The sequence below is a fragment of the Xenopus laevis genome, chromosome 1S (genome assembly GCF_017654675.1).
Source record: "Xenopus laevis strain J_2021 chromosome 1S, Xenopus_laevis_v10.1, whole genome shotgun sequence".
Lineage (NCBI taxonomy): Eukaryota > Metazoa > Chordata > Amphibia > Anura > Pipidae > Xenopus > Xenopus laevis.
Window position 1 is genome coordinate 39,631,895 of NC_054372.1, and position 24,867 is coordinate 39,656,761.

Below are 24,867 nucleotides of genomic sequence, written 5' to 3' on the forward strand. Positions count from 1 at the left end.
TATATATATATATATATATATATATATATATATATAATACACAAAAGCCATGAATATCCTGTAAATTATATCCTTATAAACGGTGAGTTCTGATGTCATCAGTTATAAACGGTGAGTAGTGATGTAATTTCTGTCACATGAATCACTGAAATTTGTGTATTATAATAAATAAAGTACCCCCAGTTGTAAAATATGAGGATATTAGAAGTTACCTCGGAGTTCCATGACCTGTATAAAAACACTCGGCCTTCGGCCTCGTGTTTTATATGGTCATGAAACTCCTCTGTAACTTATAATATCCTTATATTTTACAAGAGGGGGTACTATATTCACTATATATATAGATATATGAATCAAATACTTTGTCACGACCACTTGCACTGATAAATAATTCAGCCTAGTATTTTGTTCTCATCAAAATGTTTAGCGATATACAGCCCCCCTCCCCAAATAAGAAGAGGAAGGATAACAAAGGCCAACAAAGGGCAATGCAGCCTGTAAAACAATCACCTTCCAAGTTATTTTGAAAAAACTGAACCAGCGAAGTGGCTAACGCTAGCATCAATTCGCTAGCTTTACCGCCGCAGGGACATCGCCAATTTACTAATGGGCGCAGGCGTCACTTTGCTAGCGAAAGAGATAGACTCTTATGGTCATTCACACAAGAATGGCTCTGGCAAATGGACGTTAGTCCGCAAATTCAATGAATTGCGGGTTTTACTGAACGTTACCTCTTTCACCAGACTTGCCTTCGGCAGCTCAGACCAGGGGAAGTGCACTGGAGGGCATAGATCTTCCTCAATCCTCTGTCATTTACATAATATTTTTTAGTGAAAAAAGTCCAAAAAACACCGGCGTCTCTTCCTTTTTTCAGAGTGATAGCCTGCAAAAGTTCTTAAATTTTTTTTTGGGTAACCGGGTTGCCCCATACATTTTCCAACATATGGAACATAAACTATACAGTGGGCTCATGTGTAGGGTTTATTAACTACTATATAGTCTTTATTAAGCGCATCTTCGCTTTCAATTGCTTGCATTGTCGAAGTAATGCTAGCGAAACGTCGCCAGCGTTCGGCGCCCACAACGAAACTCAGCATTCCAATGAATTCGCGTTGTCTGAGCGAATTTTCACCTGGCGAAGTGTAGCGATGGCTGTGAAGCGGTCACTGGAGAATATTCGGCCGCAAATAAATCTGCCCCTTAGACACCAGAACAACAGATCCAAAAGTAATTGAAGCTCAGCAGGAAAAGTGATCAACTTTTTCAAAAAAAATTAAAAAGAAAGGAAATATGTTTATCAGTGACTTTATTCGTACTGTATATATCTGTGACACTGCAAACAGAGAACAGAGTATATAAACATTTGCCTGGGCACAACATAGCTGGAAAGAAATGTATGCCACTAATTCCCTAGTACCATGGGTCCCAAAAGTCAAAAAACATGATATGTATGATAAAATGTTTTCATTTTTCTGAAGGATGACAGTGACCTGACATTGGAAGAAGTGGCTGACCTGTGCAGAATGTACTGTCTGAGTGTGGCCATATTACAAGTTTTGCCTCTTTCCCAGAGGATGAAATCTAGGAATATAAGTGCAAGTTGGAACACCCCTGTATTGGCATGTTTAGACTTGGTAAGTTTTTGTCTATGAATATTTGATATAAGCAATGAAAGCAATGAAAGTGTCAAGTTTTTTTTCCCAAAAGAACATTTGGGGGCAGATTTATCAAGGGTCAAATTTTGAGTTTATGGGAGATTCTAAAAACTCCCATAAACTCTGAAAAAAACCCAGACAAATCAAACTTTATTACAAAAATTAAACTTTTTTAAATTTGGGTGAATAGGATCGACCTGCAAACTTGAATTTAATTCGAATCGAAAGTTTTTTTCAAAAGTCCACAAACGACTCTAAATTGATTTAGGAGGCCCCCCATAGGCTAAAACACCAATTTGGCAGGTTTTAGATGGTGAATAGTTGAAATGAACTCTTAAAGTACATGATAAATTTCGAAATTTGAATTTAGATTTTTTTTTTTAAAACTCAAATCGAATTAGGACTATTCCCTAGTCGAATTACATGAAAATAATATGAAATAATATGAGGAATAAAAAAACACCTAAATAATATGTGAGTGATAAGGACACAAGAAGGGTTGAATAGGAAATAGAATGTAAACAGTTTATTTGGGATTTCTTAGGATATTCTCTTAATATGTGATCTGTTTTGTGTTCTACTCAAGTCCGTAATTTAATTGCATTTTGCTAACCTGTGAGCTTTATTGCATATTAAGCTTGTTTTGGGTCTTGGGGCAGATGCCTATGGTTAGTCTGAAACACATCAAACATTTTCCTAGCCATTTCTTAGCTTAATATTTTAGCTTTATATTTTTACCTATTTTGTATTAAATGCTAGATTAATATTTAATAATCAAGGCTTTTGATTAAAGTCTATACTGTTAAAAGGTCTATGATGGGGAGCGAGACTAGGTCATTATTCTAAGTGCAAGAGAAAAGGTAAGCACAGGCTTCCTGCAGGGAAAATTAGTACTTTTCTCAGGATACAGCAGGAGACAGAATATGTGCAGAGTTAATAAATATTACAGTATGAACCATATTTAATGTTTCATTTTTTTTTGTGTTTTTAAGCTAAATATATTTGAACACATTATTCTGAAGACGTTTTCTGACACCCCAGACAGGAATATAAATTGGGCACACATCCCTGACTTAAGTGATGGTTTGCTGTTAAAAAACATTGCATATTTCTATGAAAAAGAGAAAAGTACAGGTATGACAATGTTACCCTCCATCCTCTATAATATAGTTAGAAATATAATTGTATAAAATTTCAATAAAGCAGAGTCCCCAGGTAGCTTGGACAGAGTTTTCTGCCTCATTACCCCTATAACGGTTTGCACCCTAAACCCAGAACTGATGCCAAGCCCCCTGGTCTCGGCTCGTGCTTCTGCCTGTAGCAGCTGCCTTTGGCTTCAGGAAGAGCCCTCAGCTACTCAGATGCCGCCAGTTCTTATAACGAGAGGTGCAAGGCGAAGGGTTCTGGACAAACAAAGGGGCACAACTGTAAAGCAAAAGTCTTTGGGCAGAAGGTCGTGGTACAAGGCGTTAGACAGAATTGTAGTTAGATCAGGCCGGGTCAGGGCAGGCAGAGTACAAACGAAGTCAGGCAGACAAGGGTCAAAACCAGGAAGTCAATCAGGGTTAAGCAGAATCAGTCGGTAATCAGGCAAGGGGTCAGGATACAGAATGTAGAATCATCAAAAGCCATGCAGGGGTCAAAACAGGTAATCAGAATCAGGTTCAGAACAGAATAGCAACAGCTAACAGCACCAGGAAACAAGTCCTATAACGGGCAATGCAAGAATGAATGAAGTCCCTTTAAATACCCTCTGAATTCTGCGCCATTGCGCGTCTTTGCACGCTGGCCTCATCACGCCAGCACGTCCGCGTCCATAAAGGGGACGAGACGCGGGCACACGCGCCCTAAGGGACAGACATGGCGCATGAAGTGGAGCGGCGCGGCTAGACCACCAGGGTAAGAGGATTTTATTACAACCCCCCTCCCTTATCAATTTTGAGCTTTTTCATTACCTTCCCAAATTCTATGCTGTAGGCATAGAACAACAACTTTTTTTTTCACAGGCTGAATATGAGCAGAACATTCAATTATGTTAGAAATCACGTGTGCTGTTCCCTGCTTAATATGCAGCATTCAAACGTCCACAAAATCTACCTGTTTTCTGAATTTGTTTAAAGGAGAAGGAAAGGCTAAAATTAAGTAAGATTTATCAGAAAGGTCTATATAAATACACCAGTAAACCCTCAAAGTAATGCTGCTCTGAGTTCTCTGTCAAAAGAAACACTGCATTTCTTTCCTTCTATTGTGTACTCATGGGCTTCTGTATCAGACTTTCATCTTAAACCTCCAGGGCTAGGGCTTGAGCATGCTCAGTTTGCTCCTCTCCCTCCCTCCTGCTGTGATCTGAGCCCAGAGCTATGAGTGAGCTGGGAGAAACTCAGGCAGGAAGTGATGTCATACAAAGATAATATGGCAGCTGCTACCCTAAAATGGAAAAGCATCCTGCAGAATAAATATAGTTATGCAATATTATATAGCTTGCAATATTGTGGCTAATCTATTGGCAATAAACTGCTTCGGTAGCTTTCCTTCTACTTTAATCAAAGAAGTAGTTCATCTTTGTGATAAAATGAAATATAATATAGAATGGCCTATTCTTTCTTTTTTTATTATTATTATTTATCCCTCGCTTCTCGCTTTAGAGGGGTCTCTAAAACCAGAAGCCAAAAAACTATTTCTTTCTTTTGTTATTGCTACTTTTTATTTTTTTCTATGTCAGGCTTTTTCAAGTATAAATGAACCAGCAAGTATGAACGGAACCCATATTTATTGCTAACTTTGTCTTGTTGGTTTGCAGAGGCTTAGTCTCCCCAAGGCTTCTTTAAAATCTGCCTGTGCCTATTCCTATTCATCTTCCAGTCTCTCATTAGAACCACTGCCAGGTTGCTAATAGCTATGACACACTAGATTAGTCAGTTATGTTCAGATGCTCTTTAAGACCATGGTGGGGGTGACATCTGCTATTAATAAGAATATATCTATAACCTCCAGGCTTAAGAAATATACAATGAAATATAATTTACAAAAATTACATTTTAAACTTCCGTTTGCTCATTAATATTAGAAATTCACTTTCATGCTTTATATCTATTTTATATTTGCTTTCAGACCTCAATTGGAAATTTGGGAAGACAATAGAAGATAAGTATTCGTTTATCTGGAACTCCATTTTGAAAGTGAACCCACATAGTGAACAAACACAGTCCTATGAAATCAGAACAACCTCACGTTGCTTCCTTTCAAAGGATTCCTTAGTAAAAGGTAATTAAAGCAAATAATTGTCTTCTAATCAGCTGAGATTTGTAGTTTTAGTATTGAACAATCCACTGTACAAATAAAAGCCCATAATTATTTTTCCACATTCAATACACTAATCTTGGCCAGCTTTATAAATATAAACGTATGCGGGGCAACTATGTTCATTGTGTGAATCATTCTGCACTGTGCGATGTTTATGGTTGAGCTCCACTGTGCGTAGGGATAGGAATAACAACAGATGCTAGGCAGAAGAGATTTAAAGCCACATTAACTGACGATGGGCCAACAGAGCCATTTCGGTGCAAGGACCTGAACATGAACACAATACTGCCTGCCTGTATTAATGTGAGGGGTGCATATAAGGGTCCCCTCTCGCACCCCCTATATGGGATTCTAACTGCCTGCTATGAAGAAAGCAATAAAGCAACTCCCTATTGCTCTCATAAATACAAGTATACACAGAAGGATAGTTAATTGCCCTCATAAGTTACAGTATTCACTCATTCATTGCATTTTATGCCTTTAAAAACCTTTCCCCTCAATAAATAATTAGAGCTCTCCTTTTACTCACAGTATCATGTCATGGTCTACAGTAGTATAGCACCATGGTCTGTTAGTTTGTGAAGATTTCTGGCAGAGCCTATATTTAAACAAATAAACAATTTTTAAAACGTACAATACACCACTAAGCGCATGCAAAACTAGGTAATTTTTGGGTTGAAAAATTTCAGTACTGGTAGTCAACATGAAAAATCAGGGCTCAATTACAAACACAAATGCAGTGTGCAAAGTGTTATTTTGGACACATTTCGCCGAGTTTGTGTAATTTTCAGAGCTCACTTTTAAAATGACATCTACATGTTATTCATTAGGTGCAGGTCTGTTGTACCTATTGACACAGCCTGCAGTGGGAAATGATAAAAAATTGTCTTCTGCCTGCCCCTAGTTCATGTTCTCACCCCTCAGTTTTACTCCCCTTCCTTCCCTCTGTCACCCACCCCTCCGTCGTTATTCCCTCCCTCCTGCCGCCCTCCTTTCTGTAGCCCTCCTTTCTGTTGCTCTCCCCTCCCTCCTGTCACACTCCCCTCCGTCGCTCTCCCCTCCATCGCTAACCCCTCACATCTGTCACGGTTGAGCGTGCGCGGGGGGTGGGGGGAATGGTGGCCGGCTGGGTTGCCAAGAGCGATCCAGCCAGCCTGGTCCGGCCCTGCTTGAATTACTTCCACCATAAGGATGATATCTTCAGGGTTCTCCTGCATCAGAAGGTGCACTTGCATGTAAAATGATTGCATTCAATTTTCCACAAATGTGTCCAAGAAAAAATTGTATCAAATGCTATTTTCTCTACTAAACACCAGTTTCCAATGAAGTAGGAAACTGATGAAACTTTAGTGTTACTTTTCCACAAATGGGTCCAAGAAAAGAAATGAGACAAATGCTACATTAATATTCTTTTTAATCTAATTGCTATACAATTTTTACATTATATTGATGTGTTAGATAATGGATAAGATCATGTGGAAGGCAGAAAATTCACTCCCTAACTCAAAAAGGCTGATCTGATGCCTTAAAACAGGAGTGACTACACTTTACTAAGGTCTACTTTTAGTGATGTTGTCCCATTATGATCTACATCAATAAAAGCACTGTAAGCATTCTGTTCCATTAAAAATATTACTTAAATATTGATTTATGACAAAATGTATATTGTTATATTTAAACTATTTGTTATGTGACCTTAATGTAATAAATATCTGAATAAAAAGCATGAAGTAGCAGGGTGATATACAGTAGATAAGCTGTTTCAGGACATTGTTTTGAGATCTACTGATCACCAGCTAAAGGTCTACCTTTTGGTCACCCCTGCTTAAAAAGTGCAAACTGCATAGGTGCTTCATGGCTATAAAGGCATCTGAACTATTTTCGATCTCGGCAAATTATCATTTACTCAGCAGAGAATTATATAAACTGATTGTCCACATGGAAGGTTCAGTAGACAAATATTGCTTATACTTATCTATATTTACTGGTTATATCCCTTATAAGGCACTGTTTTCTATGCAATAACAATATTTTGTGGGGTCATTTGTGTGATAAAAATGGCTTTAATTAGATTTTTATGAAGAGGCTGCAAGAAAAGAAATGTTAACTTTTAATAACAATCAATTTCTTTCCTGTTTTAATAAGTGAGAGATGAGAACATACCAACTATAGGTCTTCTAAAAGCAAAGTGTGACATTGTTGATGAATATGCTGGGGACATTCTGCAGGAGTTACCATTCTTAAACAGGTATTTGAATCTTTATGGAAATATAGACTGATTGTTTAAGTTCATGTTAGAATTTAGCACCTTATTTATAAAGCATCGGTAGAAATTTCTCTACTAAGCATCAGTTTCCATCGAAGTAGGGATTCTGTCATGATTTTTATGATCTAATTTTTATTTCTAAATTACACTGTTTACATTGCAAATAATTTACTCTACAATATAAAGTTTAATTTCTGAACCAGCAAGTGTTTTTTTTTTAGTTGTAATATTGGTGTGTAGGTTCCATCTCAGGTCATTTTGCCTGGTCATGTGCTTTCAGAAAGAGCCAACACTTTCGGCTGGAACTGCTTTCTGGCAGGCTGTTGTTTCCCCTACTCAATGTAACTGAATGTGTTTCAGTGGGACCTGGATTTTACTACTGAGTGTTGTTCTTAGATCTGCCAGGCAGCTGTTATCTTGTGTTAGGGAGCAGCTGGTTACCTTCCCATTGTTCTGTAGTTAGGCTGCTGGGGGGGAGGGGGTGATATCACTCCAACCAGTAACGTAACTGGAGGGGGCGGGCCCTGGTGCGGGAAGTGCAGCCGGACCCCCCTCTGTACAAGATTATCTAGGCGGAAATCGGCTGCTGCGGGCGGAAATCGCCAAGTGCGTGAGCTGCCAGGGGGGCCCTGAGGGGGTTTGGCCCCTGGCCCAATCGCACCCCCTGCTCCCCCGGTAGTTCCGCCACTGACTCCAATATGCAGTACAGCAGTAAAGAGTGACTGAAGTTTATCAGAGCACAAGTCACATGACTGAGGGCAGCTGGGAAACTGACAATATGTCTAGCCCCATGTCAGATTTCAAAATTAAATATAAAAAAATCTGTTTGCTCTTTTGAGAAATGGATTTTACTGCAGAATTCTATTAACTGATGCGTTTTGAAAAAACATTTTTTTTCCCATGACAGTATCCCTTTACGTTTCGATCATTTTACCCCATATTTTGTGGTCCCAACAATATACAATGCATAATGCATTTCTCTGATTTTACATAATTTTTTTTCTGGTCCCTTAAAAAACATTAAATGGGGGTTATATTGTATAAGCAATTATCCTACTTTATATTGAAGTAGCAGGATGTGAAAATACATTTGGACTAGAAATGTATCAGTGGTTGTGTTTGATTCATCATATTTACATAGAAAAACATGGAAGGGCTCAGTTACAAGTGTTGCTGTAGTTGCAGAGTCACAGATTTTACTGCAGTGAGTAGTGCAAACAAATATTATTAAAGGTATTTTGCACTTCAGTAATGTTGCAGTATGTGAGGGTTCAGTCCTTCTCGCCTCCTTTTTCGTATTGAGTGCAGTTGCAGCACAGGGAATCCGTGGCCCCACCTCTGAAGTAGGCAGTAGCTTCAGCTTCACATATACTATTTTAAACAAAAATTTTGTAGTAACAGATACATAACATATTGCTATTTTAGTTACCCTGCTGTATTGTTTAAAGAGTAGCGATAGCACTAAAGCAGGAGTGGGCAGATTTATCAAGGGTCAAAGTGAATTAGCGGGAATTTTCAAAGTAAAAAATTTCGAAATTCAAATTAATTCTTTGGATACTTCGACCATCGAATAGGATACTAAGACTTCGAATTCACTTCAACTTCGATTCAAAGTAAAAATCGTTTGAATATTCGACCATTCGATAATCGAAGTACTGTCTCTTTAAAAAAACTTCGACTTCAATGCTTCGCCAAGTTAAACCTGCCGAAGTGCTATGTTAGCCTATGGGGACCTTCTACAACCATTTTCTAAGTCTTACACATCGAATAAAAATCCTTTGATCGATTGCTGAAATCCTTCAAATCAAATGATTTAATCGTTCGATCGAACGATTTTTAATCGACCGCAGGATTGCCAAAATTGCTGAAAAAACGTCGAATTCGAAGTTTTTTAAATTGACGAATTTCGAAGTTTTTTGTACTTCGAAATTGGACCCTTGATAAATCTGCCCCTTAGTGATGTTGTCCCATTGTGATCTACATCCATAATATCACTGTTAGCTTTCTCTTCTATGGAAAATATTATTTAAATATTAAATTGATTTATATGAGAATTTATATTACTATATTTAAAAAACAACTATTTCTTATGTAACCTTTACAGCTGTTTGTTGACACTGACTTGAGATCTACTGATCACAAACTAAAGGTCTTTTGGTAGATCCCGGTCTACCTTTTGGACACCCCTGCACTAAAGTAACATTTTCCACAAATATTATCTTGAATGATATTTCTAACCTTATCCTCCACAGCAATATGAAAACGGGTTTTTTAGTGACTTTAAAGTGGTTTTCTATATGCACTGTACTCCCACAATACCTGCCCTACTGCTTATTGCCATCAACATGTTATAAAACGTTTAAAAAATAGTTTTAGAGTTAATCGTCAACAATGGCACAGAAGATACTGGCTTGTTCTCTAGGTGATAGGTGGAACTTTCAGATCTAGGGTCTCCAGAGTCTGGGTTAAGATTTATAATAGGCACTGACATTTCAATGACACAAAATGACACAAAGCCCCAAACAGCATGCAAAGGCACCAGTCCATGATATATTACAGTCTTCAGTAGTCATGGGTGAATTTGGGGCGTTTCACTTTGCCTAAAAATTCGTGAATTTCCAGCGAAATTTGCAAAATTGCGCCAATTCTCGTTTTTTGATGCCGGCATCTGTTTTTTGACCGTCGCGAAAAATTTTTTTTTGGACGCCAGCGAATTTGTGTCGACGTCCAAAAATCGCAGGAATTTGCCGTGAATTGCCATAACCCAACAGAATCGTGATCAGCTCATTTCAAGGAAAACTACACTCTCCAACAATGTAGGTCTCTATAAAAATATACTGCTGAAATATGTAAAATCCTGCTTCATGTAAATAAACCATTTTCATAATAATATACGTTTTTAGTAGTATGTGTCATTGGGTAATCCTCAATAGAAAACTGGCATTTTAAGAAATAAGGGCCGCCCCCTGGGATCCTATGATGCGCACAAACAAAATTTACATGTTTTGCTTCCACACTTCTTCCTGTTACAGTTAGAGCTGCAGTATTTCTGGTCAGGTGATCTCTGAGGCAGCACAGAGAATTTCATAAAATGGTGGCACAAGGTAGAAGATGTAAAAGGGCAGTATTTACTGATATAGAATTCCAGTTTTGCAAGATATATTGCTTAAGTATTTGTTCTGGGGGTAAAGATTTTATGTAAATATGAAAATCATGACAAAACATGATCACTGATGTAGTGTTTCTGATGCTATGCTTTTAGGCAGCGAGGCTTGCATTACTCAGAATAACACAGGAGACATTCTTTCTGTAAGAGATCTGCATTCAGTCAGCTTAGCACAGTCAAGATGTCTGCAGCCCCATCTTACGCCAACGAGATTTCATTTTCAATGTCATTATTCTGTAATATTCTGTTATAGTGACAGCTAGGGGCAAATTTACTAAAGAGCAAAGTGGCCGTTGATAGCGAAAATTCACCAGAAATCCACTCCACAGGGAGAATACCAGTTTACTAACAGGTGTAGAGGACAATTCTCTAGCAAAAGAGTGTAAATAGCTAACAAAGTTTCGCACCCTTTCACCAGGCGAATTTTCGCTCAGACGAATGTTCATTACTCCACAAATTCACTAAAGTGCTAATTTTCTAGTACCTTACCCCTTTCGCCAGAGTTTGCTTCGCCAGGTTATACCTGAACTGATAAGATGACGCTACATCCTCCCCAATCTTACGTGAGTGACATCATATCCTGTGTTCCAAAAAAGGCATCAAAAAAGTTAAAACGCTGGGGTTTTTTTCATATTTTAAAGTGATATTATGTTTAAAAGTTGTATATATTTATATTTTTTTTACATTTTTAACCATTTGAGGGGCATGCCACATTTGTTTTAGAATGGGCTCATGTCTAGGGCATTAGAGGATCTCTTTTTTCTTTATTTTGCTTAGGGATGCACTGAATCCAGGATTTGGTTCGGGATTCAGCCAGGATTCTGCCTTTTTCAGCAGGATTTGGATTCGGCCGAATCCTTCTGCCTGGCCGAACCAAATCCGAATCCTAATTTGCATATGCAAATTAGGGACGGGGAGGGAAATCTCGTGACTTTTTGTCACAAAACAAGGAAGAAGAAAATGTTTTACCCTTCCCACCCCTAATTTGCATATGCAAATTAGGATTTCGGTTCGGTATTCGGCTGAATCTTTCACGAAGGATTCGGGGGTTCGGCCGAATCCAAAATAGTGGATTCGGTGCATCCCTAATTTTGCTTCCTTTGACATTTTTAATAAGTGGCCCCTTCAAGCATTTGTACCAACATCACTAATAAAGACATACAGTATATACGACCTACAGTATATGTACCTGCCCTATTCAAATTGACCTAAGCATAAGTGTACTAACAAAGAAATGAACGTGAGCGAAAGTTCACTATGAAATGCTCAGCTTGACGAAGTTTTGCTGACGATACTTCGCCTGCCAAGACGTAACTTCGCATTTTGATGAATTGACGTCTGTCGAATCGGCACGAACTGTGGTGGAGCCTTCCGAGGCGAAAATTCGCCCTTTAGTAAATTACCCCCCTAGTTTGAGCAACAGGGAAAGGTTATGATTAGACTTTTTTCTAAACACAAAGACTTCAAAATACATAGTTGTAATGATTTACAAATTGTTTGATACTGTTCTTGCCAATCATCATATCTTTGTGTTCTTCCTGATATTTAATTGTCTTCAGTTTGAGCACATCTGCATAAAAGAACAGCTATCATCACCTGCATCTGTTTTGAAACCCCTGTGTCCTGCATTATTATTCTAACATAGGGGATTTTTTTGGTAAACGGTTCCAAATTTTTTCCTTTCATGTAATAAAAATATATAATATTGTTCCACTTGCATTGAGGTGATAAATCTATATGTTTTTTTTTAGTATTGAACATAGAGAAACTCCTGTCACCAGAGGGAAATATTTTGATGAACTTATACACTGGCATTCTGGACGTCCACTAAGTGATGACTATGACAAAACAAAGGGAAGTGATGAAGGTACAGACAGAGACTCTGGGGTGGGAAGTACAGTAGGTGGGTGGGTAATGGGGAATATACCTTAACTATTACAGAAAATGAACAAGGGGCAACGCTAGATTTTGATGGATTATAGAGAATCTCTTCCAAAACCAACCCTTACAATAAGATGAGATATTTTTTGAATGCATTTTAATACACTACGGGGCAGATTTACTAAACTCAAATGAATAGTTTAAATCCAAAAATATTCAAATTTCGAAGTAATTTTTTTGGGTACTTAGACCATCAAATTGGTCAAATTTGATCAAATTAGATCGAATCGAATGATTCGAACGATTCGAAGTAAAAATCATTCGACCATTTGACCAATCGATAATCGAACTACTGTCTCTTTAAAAATTCCTTTGACGCAATACTTCGCCGAATAAAAGCTACCAAATTGAATGTTAGCCTATAGGGACATTTTAGATAGGTTTTGGGCACTTTTTATGATGGAAAAAAAATCATTCGATCGATCGCTTAAAATCGTTTATGATGGAAAAAAAATCATTCGATCGATCGCTATCAAACCTTTTGCGCTAAAATCCTTCGAATTCTATATTCGAATTCTAAGGATTTGACTTTGAGGGTCAAATTCGAGGATTTTTTAAACCTCGAAATCCGACCCTTGATAAATCTGACCCTACAAGTTTATTTCCAAAAAGATGGGACACTGTGTAAAAATGTAAATAAAAAAAGAATGTGATGATTTGCAAATCATTTGAACCCTATATTTAATTGCAAATAGCACAAAGACAACATAAATCAAATTTTAAAACGTATACCTTAAACAAGCAAATGGAAATTTGTTTAGGGTGCTTTTCTAAGCACTTTTGCCTTTTTACCGTTTCAGAGCCTTTTAAGTTTTTATTAACTGACAAAATAATAAACCGCATTGCCTGCAGCTCTTGTAACCGTAGTCAGAGAGATATACACTCTAAAGAAGTGTTTTGATATTACTCTGTTCACAAAGGAGATGGCAAAGGCATTGGAGGTTTCTGATGATCTCTTTCTTGAGTTTATTTATGTGTGGGGAACCCAAAAACTTTTTTTTTTTTGAATATAAATTCCCTTTAAAGAGACAGTATAATCTAATTTACAAAATATGAAATTGAACATCTACATGCTCATCAGTTATTTGTGCACTTTTGCTACACTCATTGCTGAATGATATTTAGGGATCAATATAGTTTTTTCTGATCAATATAGTTTTATCTGTAAAACTCATAATTTATTTGAATCTGAAGTAGAGTGTCACGTATTGAAGAAAGTAGAGAGGCTCATGATTAGCAGAAAATAAATGCAAGCAGAAAAGTGGATAAATACTGTTTTTGACTTCCAACAGCATTGAAAGATGAACGTGCTCTCAGAGATTATCAAAAGCTGCAGACTTTTCAACGTTTTAGTGGGCAATCTTTAGTCTCCTCATCATCCAAGACAATTGTAGTACAGAACGATGAATCTGAGAAGAAGGTGGAGAAAGAAAAGATTGTTGTGAAGAAAAAGGAATCACAGGTAAGGACTCATTAGTGAGTGGTCATCTGAGGTTGTTGATCTGCTTCGCGAGTGGAGCAACATCAGAACAGGTCTCGATTTTCTTTTACCTTCAATTTTGTGTTCATAGAAATCCAAAAAAGATCTAATCATAGAAGAAAATCAGAAAAGAATGAACGCCAAAGAAGAAACTAAGGAAGTTGAACAGTGGAAATCTATTGCATCTTCCACTGCAAAAGAAATGAGAGCAAATTTTTTTCCTGGCTTAAAAAAACTGGAACATTTCATCAAGAACACCCAAAGCAAATCAGTGAAGCTTCTTGCAGAACTATCGGGATTAAGAATTTCCCTTGAGGTCTGGGTTGAACACTGCTGCACGCACAGTATGTATTATTCTTTTCTAGTGTATCCTAACATTTACAATGACAAATCCTAGAAACAGAAAAAATTGTAGCATCAGAAACTGTGGAAATTAATATTTTATTAAAAAGCTGTGTGTGAGAACTCATTGTTGTAGTATAGTGGGGGTGCGACGGGGACTACTCTTCAGATTATTGTTTTTAAATTGTAGGGGGGCCCTGACTAGTAATGGGCGAATTTATTCGCAAGGCCTCTGGCAAATAAATTGGCAAAACCGCCACGAAAATTCGCCGGTGTTATAAAAATGGACGCCAGCGTCAAAAACAAGACACCGTTTCCCGAATTTTTCAGCAAAGCAAAACGCCCCACATTCGCCCATCACTAGCCCTGACCACCAATTTTTTTTACATTTTTTATGGGGTGCTCTGGCACCACAGCTTTTTATTTAACTTATAAGGGGGCCATGACCATCAATAGCTTTTTATAACTTGTGTATGTGGGGGGGTTACCTTTTTTTAGCGCTGATGTCTGTGTGGTCATTTAACTGTGGTGTGGGTGGGATCTGGGGTGGGGCTTGAGGACCTGGGTGTGGGCGGGGCCAAGGGGGCCCCGAAGAAAATTTTATTGTATGGGGCCGCGTGATTTCTAATGGCGCCCTGGGCACAGGTGTTATTTTCCTAATATCATGTATTATTTTTCTTTTCAGAAGAGGAGAAAGATTTAAATATTGCTGTGGAAATCATGAAGAGGATACAGACACTTCAGATTAAATACAAGGATATGATGACTAAAGAGGATCAACAAATGATTACTAATTGTCTTAATTATCTGGGTTTTGAGAATTTGGCGTGCACATTACCATGTTCAAAGGTAAGTGACATTATTATTATTAATATGCTTTACTCATATAAGGCCAACATATTCACATCAGTCCCTGCCCTAGTGCAGCTTAGAGTCACAGGTTCTTATCATAGTCATACACACTACGGTCAGTTTAATTTAATTGAATGCTGGATGAAATTACTGGCCCTTTAATGATAAGTAAAAATATAAATATTTACTGTAGATCCACAGTATAAGTATGTATAAGAAGGAGCATGATGTATAATATAATTATATGTTGATGGATAATTGAGCTGCAATAAAAAATGGATAGGCAGCAGCAGTTGTAACCAGGGGCACTGCGCCAACAAGGTGAGTTGAGAAACTTGCCATAGGCAGCAGCACCACTCTAGTTACCAGGGGAGGCAAAATGGCGCTCCTGTAACATTAAGAGCCGAATTTCTGGGTTTCAAATGTTGTGGACCCCCCCTCGACCCCCTCTAGTTCATAAATATGAGTGTGCGGGGAAGGGGGCGGTAGCAGCAGCAAGCTGCCTCAGACGGCGGAGAGGCCTGGATCACCCCTGGTTGTAACTACTTATAACTCTTTGATAACAATAATTAACTTCAATGCAAAATTAAAAAAATTCACATGAATTCGAAATTCGACCTTTGATAAATGGGCCTCTCCCCATGTTTACATTGTTTATTGAACTCAATACATGGAGATTCAAATGACCGAAAAATCCCTTGTCCGGTAAAACCCAGGTCCCAAGCATTCCAGAGAATCGATTGTGTAGTATATGTATCTGTGTATTTAGCACTGGTAGAAATATCAAAGATGCTGTGCCTGCACTAGATTCTTGTCAATCTCTGTTCTACAGTAACACTTTCCTTTACAGTAGAGAGAGTGTGTGTAAGATATTCAATGGAATAAGCTGGAAATAAATACTGCATGCAAATAAAAAAACCATACTGTATAATTGCAGGGAACCAGTGCTCGAGAGGATAAAAAAAAAGCAGAGTGTTTGGTTGGAGTTGGATCTGCTCGTTTCCAATTGCAGTTCATGAGTCCATACTTGTTAAGAGATGAAAGGACAGATCCTGATCCAAGAGTGCAACATTTTATTCCGGACACATGGCAGGTAAAAGGATACATTTTTATCTTGTCTCTAAACAGCTGCTCTTGAATCTATTGGCTTTGCTGATTTTCAATTTCTCTGACACCAGATCAGATCATGGCTTTGAGGTTCAGGGAAATTACTGTTTCTGGGACTGTATGGATGTGGTATATATAGAGTCTCAGATTAGTATAGTGCCATTTTTTTTATTTACTGGATTAATAAGTGTTTAAAAGAATGTATCTTGATAAATTCTCTGCAGAATAAGAAATGCATTTTGTTAAATGCTCCTGAACCATTTCTGAGACATTGGTTAGTAAGAGCAAAACCAGTGCAAATTCCAGTTCAGCTAAGGGTACAGATTTGTGTGTTTTTTTACAAATGTCAAATACAGGGCCAGATTTGCCAAATAAAAGAACACAGGCAACAAACAGGCAGCAAATAATTTTGTATTAAAAACATAAACAATTACCAATTTTTCCTGCCAATATGCTCCAGACTCCAATGGCAGGGTGAATGAAATAAATAAAATAAAACACCCTTTTTGAGGGAAGAGACTTGTATTAATCTCCATAGCATTTGTTTAAAATCTATTTAGTTTACGTTACATTAGTGCAGTGATCCCCAACCAGTAGCTCATGAGCAACATGTTGCTCTCCAGCCCCTTGGATGTTGCTCCCAGTGGCCTCAAAGCAGGTACTTATTTTTGAATTCCAGGTTTGGAGGCGAGTTTTGGTTGCATAAAAACCAGGTGTACTGCCAAACAGAGTCTTAATGTGGGTTGCCAATACACATAGGGGCTACCAAATGGCCAATCACAGCACTTATTTGGCACCCCAAGATCATTTTTCATGCTTGCGTTGCTCCCCAACTCCTTTTACTTCTGATTGTTGCTCATGGGTTCAAAAGGTTGGGGATCCCTGCATTAGTGAGTCAGCACACAGCACAGCAGCATTATTATTTTATGAATTAACCTACCAATTGAAAGATTTCCAAGAAAAGAAAGTTCTGTAACCAGATTTGGATGAACTACAGTGCTGGCCTGTGCATAGCTCCATGGCAGAGACGAGAACTAGGGCATAATCTGCCGGGCAGCGTGACATCACAATGTCATGTGACGTCACAACATCATGCCCGAAGAAGATACAAACCATTTCTTTCTTCTAAGCCAGATAAGGAATTCATTATTCTGCAGTTGAATATAGCTCAATTGCTCGGGTCAGGGCAGCTATACAGTGGATGCCAATGCCTTTATGAAAATAAATTCTACAGTTTTACACAACACAGTCACGTGGTAGAGGTGCTGAGCTGCAGGTCAGGGGTTGTCTGTTTTGGATATACTGTCATTTATACAGATTTTTAGGGCGCCTGCTTGTCACCCCTAAACATCTTGCTGCCCTAGGCCCAGGCTTTGGTGGCCTCTCAACAAATCCGGTCCCTGGGCATATAGCTTAGCTATCCCAGGTCATCAAGTACCAGGGCCGGTGGTGTCCATATCAAAACTAGTCTTCAATTCCTGGTGTCTTTTATGGTATGGTGATTCTGGGTTTTGAGAAAGCTAGTGGCATTATTACTGTATTGTCTATTAGGGATGCACCGAATCCACGATTTTGGATTCAGCCGAACCCCCAAATCCTTAGTAAAAGATTTGGCCAAATACCATACCGAATCTGAATCCTAATTTGCATATGCAAATAGAAATTACTTCCTTGTGACAAAAAGTCACCCAATTTCCCTTCCCTCCCCTAATTTGCATATGCAAATTAGGATTCGTTCAGCTGGGTAGAAGGATTTGGCCGAATCCTGCTGAAAAAGGCAGAATCCCAACCCGAATCCTTGATTTGGTGCATCCCTGTTGTCTATATGACCCAGTCCTTTTCATTTTTTAGTGACATAGTTTACTGTAAACAGGAGACTAAATGATCTCTAGGATTAAACATTGTTTCCAAAAATGCATAAGCTTGTTTAGACAAGAACATTTTAGGTTAAATCTCTGCTACTAGTGTAACTGCATTTATTTACAAATCAGTGGATATTTGGTTTTTATCGAGGTAAAAAATATAAGCTCTTTTCTTAAATTTACGTCTGGCAAAAAATGACAATTTTTATGTGCCGACAGCGCAAACTTCTTGATGTTGTTGACAATAATGAGTCTGCGGTGATAGTTGCCCCTACATCTTCAGGAAAGACCTATGCTTCGTACTACTGCATGCAGAAAGTTTTGAGTCAAGGCCATGAAGGTGTGGTTGTGTATGTTTCACCAACAAAGGTAAAATCACTTTTTTAAGGTAATTTTATGTAATCATAGGGAAGGCTGTAAGTACGTGGATTCTTAGCACCCTGCATAATCTGGCACTTGCTTATTTTGCGGGTCTGATTGGCATGGGGGGTAGGGGCTTGCATGGATAATACCAAGCACAGATCCATTGCTTGAAACATGTTTTTTGAATAAACCTTTTATCACAGCATACTATTAGGGGGTTATTTACTAAACTCTGGATGCAAAAATCCCGAAAAATGTGTGATTTTTTTAATAAAATCGGACTTTTAAAAAATCACGAATTTTTTGGAATTTATTAAACCCAGAGGATGGAAAAGTCTGAATCAGAAAATCCGGCATCTCAGACCTGTAGAGGTTGCATATAAGTTAATGGGAACTGGGTTTCGGGCAATATCCCAAAGTTTTCAGGCAAAAAGCATAAGAAATCGGAGTTTTCGGGTGAAAAATCTGAAAAAATTCTTGAAGATCTGATTTTTTTCCTGCAAAGCAAATTTTTGGGAACATGTAATAATAAATAAGCGTAAAAAACCAGAGCGGATTTGATCGGAGTAGTTTTGAGATAAAATAGGACTTTGATAAATAACCCCCTAAGTGTTTGTGTACCTACAGTATATCCATAACCTTCACTACTTTAAATGTATTAGATTCTATTGGGACAGAAGCAGTGGACAGGTACTTAAATGTATAACTTGATTTATTGGATACCTGTGCTGCAGAATGTCAGCAGTTCTGTATTCATTCTGGGTGAAAAGACCTGTGCTATGGAGGGGAGCAGAGTACAAGTGTGTAAAAAATGAGGTTGTCTGTGCCTGGTTTTTGCACTTTATATATGACCCCATGGATCCTCTGCCTGTTCTCCGCTACCTTCTTGAGTTGTGCCTACCTTCACATCCACAGAAGATTTAGTACCGTATGTCAAAATTTTGTTTGTATTCTCACCATATATTATTCTGTTAAACAGGCTCTTGTAAACCAGGTGGTAACCACTGTAATCAATCAGTTCAACAAAAATTGTCCAACTGGAGTTGCTCTGTGTGGTGTTTTCACAAGGGATTATCGTACTGATACATTAAACTGCCAGGTATGTTCCTCAGTCATATTAGAAATATCATTTTTGGAGAGTATGCCAATAAATAATAGCTGTTTGCTCATAGACATCATACTCATAGCTGTACTAGATCACCGAAAACTAGCCATATATTGGTAAGGCAGATTCACTACTATACAACCATCACTGTAGGAAGTTTGAGATATTAAGTGGCAACAGAAAATCATGTAAACATTAAATAAACCCAACAGGCTGGTTGTGCTTCCAATAAGGATTAATTTTTATCTTAGTTTGGATCAACTACTGTTTTATTATTACAGAGAAAAAGGAAATCCTTTTCAAAAATTTGGATTATTTGGCTATAATAGACTCTATGGGAGATAGACTTTCTGTAATTTGGAGCTTTCTGTATAATGAGTTTCCGCATAATGGATCCCATACCTGTATGAATGCGGTCAATGCATACAACACCTGTGTCCATTTGTGTATATGCCAGGCTGTTTATATTCTCTCTAGACTCATGAAAAATGTAAAAGAATCCAAATGATACATTTTTAATTGATGGCTAAATCTTCGGTTCACTGAGATCAACATTGTAGACATGAAAACCCATAATATACAATGCAGTAAAAGCAATGCGGTTACTTTTAATTATTAAGCCAGTGAATATGAGCCCCCTGAGTATTTCTTTTATTTATTTTTTCTCATCTGTACCTAAATATATTACAAGAATTAACCCTCTTCCCATTGAAATGGGAAATATAATTGTGATTTAAATCTATATCAAATACATACTTTACAAATAGACTTTATAATAGTAATATTTGCTGTTGCATTTATACTGTAGATATTAGTAACTGTGCCTCAGTGCCTTGAGATACTTCTCCTGTCTCCGCACCGTCAGGAATGGACTAAAAGGATTAAATATGTCATATTTGATGAGGTATGTATGTATATATTTCTGTATATCGCTATAGTATTATACAGACATAAGATTCATTTTTACATGTGTTTTTCTTTAAAAGGGAAATTTTCACCTTCAATTTAACTGAGATATTTTGACACAATTTGCAATCGGTCTTCACTACTTCACTACTTTGTGGGGCATTTATTATGTGGTGTACAAAACGGCAGAATAATGCACCACACATTGCCAAGCATCGTCATTTTCTTACATGCTTTTTCTTTAGGGCATCTCCTACCAGAAATTACTTATATAGGTCTGAAGTGGTGCAAAATAACAGCGATAGCTCTGACGTTAACATGGCGTAAACCAAGCACACTTCGATAAATTTGCCATTAGCCTAACCGGTAACAATTAGGGATGCAGCAAATCCAGGATTCGGTTCGGGATTCAGCCAGGATTCTGCCTTTTTCAGCAGGATTTGGGTTTCGCCGAATCCTTCTGCCCGGCCGAACGAAATCCTTCTGCATTGCCCGAACTGAATCTGAATCCTAATTTGCATATGCAAATTCGGGGCGGGAGGGAAATTGCGTGACTTTTTGTCACAAAACAAGGAAGCTAGAAAGTTTTCCCCTTCTCACCCCTAATTTGCATATGCAAATCTTTCGCAAAAGATTCGGGGGTTCGGCCTAATTCAAAAATAGTGGATTTGGTGCATCCCTAGTAACAATAGTAACAATACAATAAAATTTAGCCTCAAAGGTCAAGTTTTTGACTGCAGGGCTCAGTGACCGTTTGAAATCTGGTAAGAGGCAGAAAAGGAAGACAAATAATAAAAATAAATGATAAAAATGTATATTTATAAAAAACAATTACTATATACAAATAAATGGGTATATGTATTTTTTTTTCTAAGATTCATTGCCTTGGAGGAGAAATTGGTGCAGAAGTATGGGAACATCTTCTAGTGATGATCCGTTGTCCATTTCTTGCTTTGTCTGCAACGATAAGTAACCCAGAACACCTTACTGAGTAAGTGGTATTTTTTCCAAACGCATATAGAGATACAGTATATTATCTATTAACTGAACAGCAGCCAGTTCTGGGGCCTGTATTACAAATCTAACATGGAATGCAATGGAGATTACTGTGAAAACTGTGCATACAGCTAGTAACAAGGTCCACAGAAATATATACAGCATATCTATATATATATATATATACTGTTGTATATATCACATAGAAGTAGTAGCTATATCAAATGCTGCAGCAGAAACTGCATAGATAGGAGCTGCAGCAGGTGCATTGCACTGTTGATGCAGCAGGAGGTGCAACAAAGAGATGGTGCAGCTGGAGCATGTTGTGACCTGAATACTGGCAGAACAAAAGTAGATGGTAGTCCATGTATATTTTTGGATGGATTAGCAGTTTGGCTAAAAAGTGGGGCTGGGGGGGTAGCTGGAGTGTTTTTTTGAAAATAAATGTGGTGTAGATGATGAAAATAGAGCTTATGGTTCAAATAATTGTGGTGAGAAGCAACTACAGATGGAAGGTAAAAACATAATTGTGAAGAGGCAATTGGACCTTGTGAGTGAAAAAAGTAAGTCTTGAAGTTGTGCGAGGATGAGATGGTAGTGGGACATATGGAGTTTTGACATGAACAAGGATGGCCATTTTGCCATCTGCATTAGCCATCAAATTATATAAATAATTTATAAATAAGAGCTATTAATATGCTTCTTTATTTTTTCTGCGAAAGATTCTTCGTTTGTAAAGTAAGAATGTAATAACAAGAATCTGTTATTTTTGTTCTAAAGATGGCTGCAATCAGTTCAAAATTATTGGCAGATAAGGGACAAATTAATAGATGACAAATGGACAGAGAAAGGAAGGAAGGCTAAAGCCTATAAGAAGACAGAAAAAAAGTCTTACAGAGTGCGCCTGGGTAAAGTAGAATTTAAAACCTTTTCAACTATAGGACAATATCATTTGAATGAGTTTAACTAGTATTTACTCTTATTTTTGTAAAGTGATCTATGGCAAGAGATACAATGATCTGGAGAAGTATGTCTGCTCTGTGCAAGACTCCGAAGTGTCTTTTGAGCACTATCACCCGTGTGCTGCCTTAACCATGGACCATGTAAGTGCATTCATAAAATGGTGATACAGGTATGGGATCCATTATCCTGAACCCTTTATCCAGAAAGATCCAAATTATGGAAAGGCCGTCTCCCATAGACTCCTTTTTTTCCCGAATAATCCAAATTACAATAATAAGCACATTTGATATGTCCATTATTCTATTATTTATGTAACATTTCTCTATTCAACTTAGATAGAGAAATACGGAATTCCAAATGACCTGTCCTGCTCTCCAAGGGAAAGTTTACAACTGTATGACACTATGGTTAATGCGTGGCCTAAGTGGTCAAGAAGACAGGTAAGAAGTGTAGTACTCTAAATTGCATTACATGTTTTTGGCCATTCATAATATCATACACCTACACTCTAGGTCAGTGATCCCCAACCTTTCCAACCCGTGAGCAACATTCAGAAGTAAAAGGAGTCGGGGAGCAACACAAGCATGAAAAATGGTCTTGGGCCAAATAAGGGCTGTGATTGGCCATTTGGTAGCACCTATGTGGATTGTCAACCTACATTGAGGCTCTGTTTGGCAGTGCACCTGGTTTTTATACAACTAAAACTTGCCTCCAAGCCGAGACTTCAAAAATAAGCAGCTGCTTTGAGGCCACTGGGAGCAACATCCAAGGGGTTGGAGAGCAACATGTTGCTCATGAGTCACTGGTTGGGGATCACTGCTATAGGTAATATAAGCTCTGGAGAGTGAAATCTTTATTTAATTGATGGTTAGAAGAATAATTCAAAACATTCACATTCGAAAAACATTTCTCTGTCATCATAGGGGGACACAGGGACGATGGGGGTTAAGCTCCACCCTCCAGGAGGCAGGACACTTACTAATAAAATTGTGGGCGTGCCTAACCGGCTTAACCCCCACACTCCAGCTTATCCAATCAGTTTTTTAAGTGTCCTGCTACCAGGAACTACAGAGTCTGGCAGTCCTATCGGAGTTGGTGCGAGGAGTTCAATCTATCCTTTCACGAACTTAGCATCCCGAGAGTTCTGTCTTTCCTGCAGCGTGGGCTCCGGCGAGGTCTAAAACTCAGCTCTCTGAAAGTGCAAGTATCAGCTCTGTCAATCCTATTTCAGTCCAAACTAGCCTTGAATGATACAGTACGTACATTTCTGCAAGGAGTGGCACATATAGTTCCTCCGTATCAGCCTCCAGTTCCAGCATGGGATTTAAATGTTGTTCTCGAGGCCCTTCTTGATCCACCATTCGAACCGATGGGATCTATTTCAGATACTTGGCTTACCTGGAAGGTAGTGTTCTTAATGGCAATTACATCCACTAGAAGAGTGTCAGAACTGAGTGCACTATCGGCAGATCCGTCTTTTCTAGTATTTCACAAGGATAAGGCAGTTCTACGCACAGTCCCATCTTTCCTTCCTAAGGTGGTTTCGTCTTTTCACATCAACCAAGACATTGTTGTTCCCTCTCTCTGTCCAGAACCAAAGAATGATAAAGAACGTCGGCTACACAATATAGATGTAGTTAGAGCCTTACGATGGTATATTGAAAAGTCAAAGTCTTTTCGACGATCTCAAACTCTCTTTGTATTACCATCAGGGCCCAGAAAAGGTCATTCTGCATCTAAAGCTACCATTTCTAGATGGATCAAGGAGACCATCAGACAAGCATACATGTCCAAAGGGAAGACTCCACCGGAGGGAATTCGAGCTCATTCCACAAGAGCAATCGGAGCTTCCTGGGCTTGGCGCAATTCGGCCTCATTGGACCAGATCTGCAGGGCGGCTACCTGGTCCTCTGTACATACTTTTACAAAATTCTATAAAGTTGATATTTTTTCTTCAGCTGAAGCTTCCTTTGGGCGCAAGGTGCTTCATTCCGTGCTGAAGTAATGGTTAATTCTTTTTTCCCGCGCTGCTGTTTTTGGGGGCTGCTTTGTTAAGTCCCCATCGTCCCTGTGTCCCCCTATGATGACAGAGAAAACAGGATTTTTTATACTTACCGTTAAATCTGTTTCTCTGTGATCAATAGGGGGACACAGGGCGTCCCGCCCTAAAGATTTCTTTTGTTGTTAACCATTTGGTCATTACGAGATGATTCCCTGATTTACCTTCTACGTGGGTAATTATTTTGATTATTATTTTGTTTATTATGATATCTTGTTACAGCTTTTTTTGTGACAAACTGATTGGATAAGCTGGAGTGTGGGGGTTAAGCCGGTTAGGCACGCCCACAATTTTATTAGTAAGTGTCCTGCCTCCTGGAGGGTGGAGCTTAACCACAATCGTCCCTGTGTCCCCCTATTGATCACAGAGAAACAGATTTAACGGTAAGTATAAAAAATCCTGTTTTTGCTTCTAATATTTACAAGTTTCAAGCCACAAATGGGAGACGTCTGTATTTTTAATCCAATTTTCATTTCTTTCATCCGAACCATTTCTAATGAT

At 38.3% G+C, this 24,867-nt stretch overlaps 1 protein-coding gene across 1 annotated transcript in view; it reads left to right on the plus strand.

Annotated features, from left to right (window-relative positions):
* Nucleotides 1–24,867, plus strand: part of LOC108704313 (probable ATP-dependent RNA helicase DDX60) — a 71,148-nt gene that overhangs the window by 11,353 nt on the left and 34,928 nt on the right. The window contains exons 8-23 of the mRNA XM_041579526.1: nucleotides 1,479–1,634; nucleotides 2,648–2,789; nucleotides 4,767–4,919; nucleotides 7,104–7,206; nucleotides 12,142–12,257; nucleotides 13,624–13,793; nucleotides 13,903–14,155; nucleotides 14,839–15,002; nucleotides 15,943–16,098; nucleotides 18,194–18,343; nucleotides 19,317–19,436; nucleotides 20,251–20,346; nucleotides 21,224–21,339; nucleotides 22,125–22,252; nucleotides 22,338–22,447; nucleotides 22,643–22,747. Coding sequence (XP_041435460.1) covers nucleotides 1,479–1,634; nucleotides 2,648–2,789; nucleotides 4,767–4,919; nucleotides 7,104–7,206; nucleotides 12,142–12,257; nucleotides 13,624–13,793; nucleotides 13,903–14,155; nucleotides 14,839–15,002; nucleotides 15,943–16,098; nucleotides 18,194–18,343; nucleotides 19,317–19,436; nucleotides 20,251–20,346; nucleotides 21,224–21,339; nucleotides 22,125–22,252; nucleotides 22,338–22,447; nucleotides 22,643–22,747 — 2,238 coding nt within the window. The remainder of the gene's footprint in view (nucleotides 1–1,478; nucleotides 1,635–2,647; nucleotides 2,790–4,766; nucleotides 4,920–7,103; nucleotides 7,207–12,141; nucleotides 12,258–13,623; nucleotides 13,794–13,902; nucleotides 14,156–14,838; nucleotides 15,003–15,942; nucleotides 16,099–18,193; nucleotides 18,344–19,316; nucleotides 19,437–20,250; nucleotides 20,347–21,223; nucleotides 21,340–22,124; nucleotides 22,253–22,337; nucleotides 22,448–22,642; nucleotides 22,748–24,867) is intronic.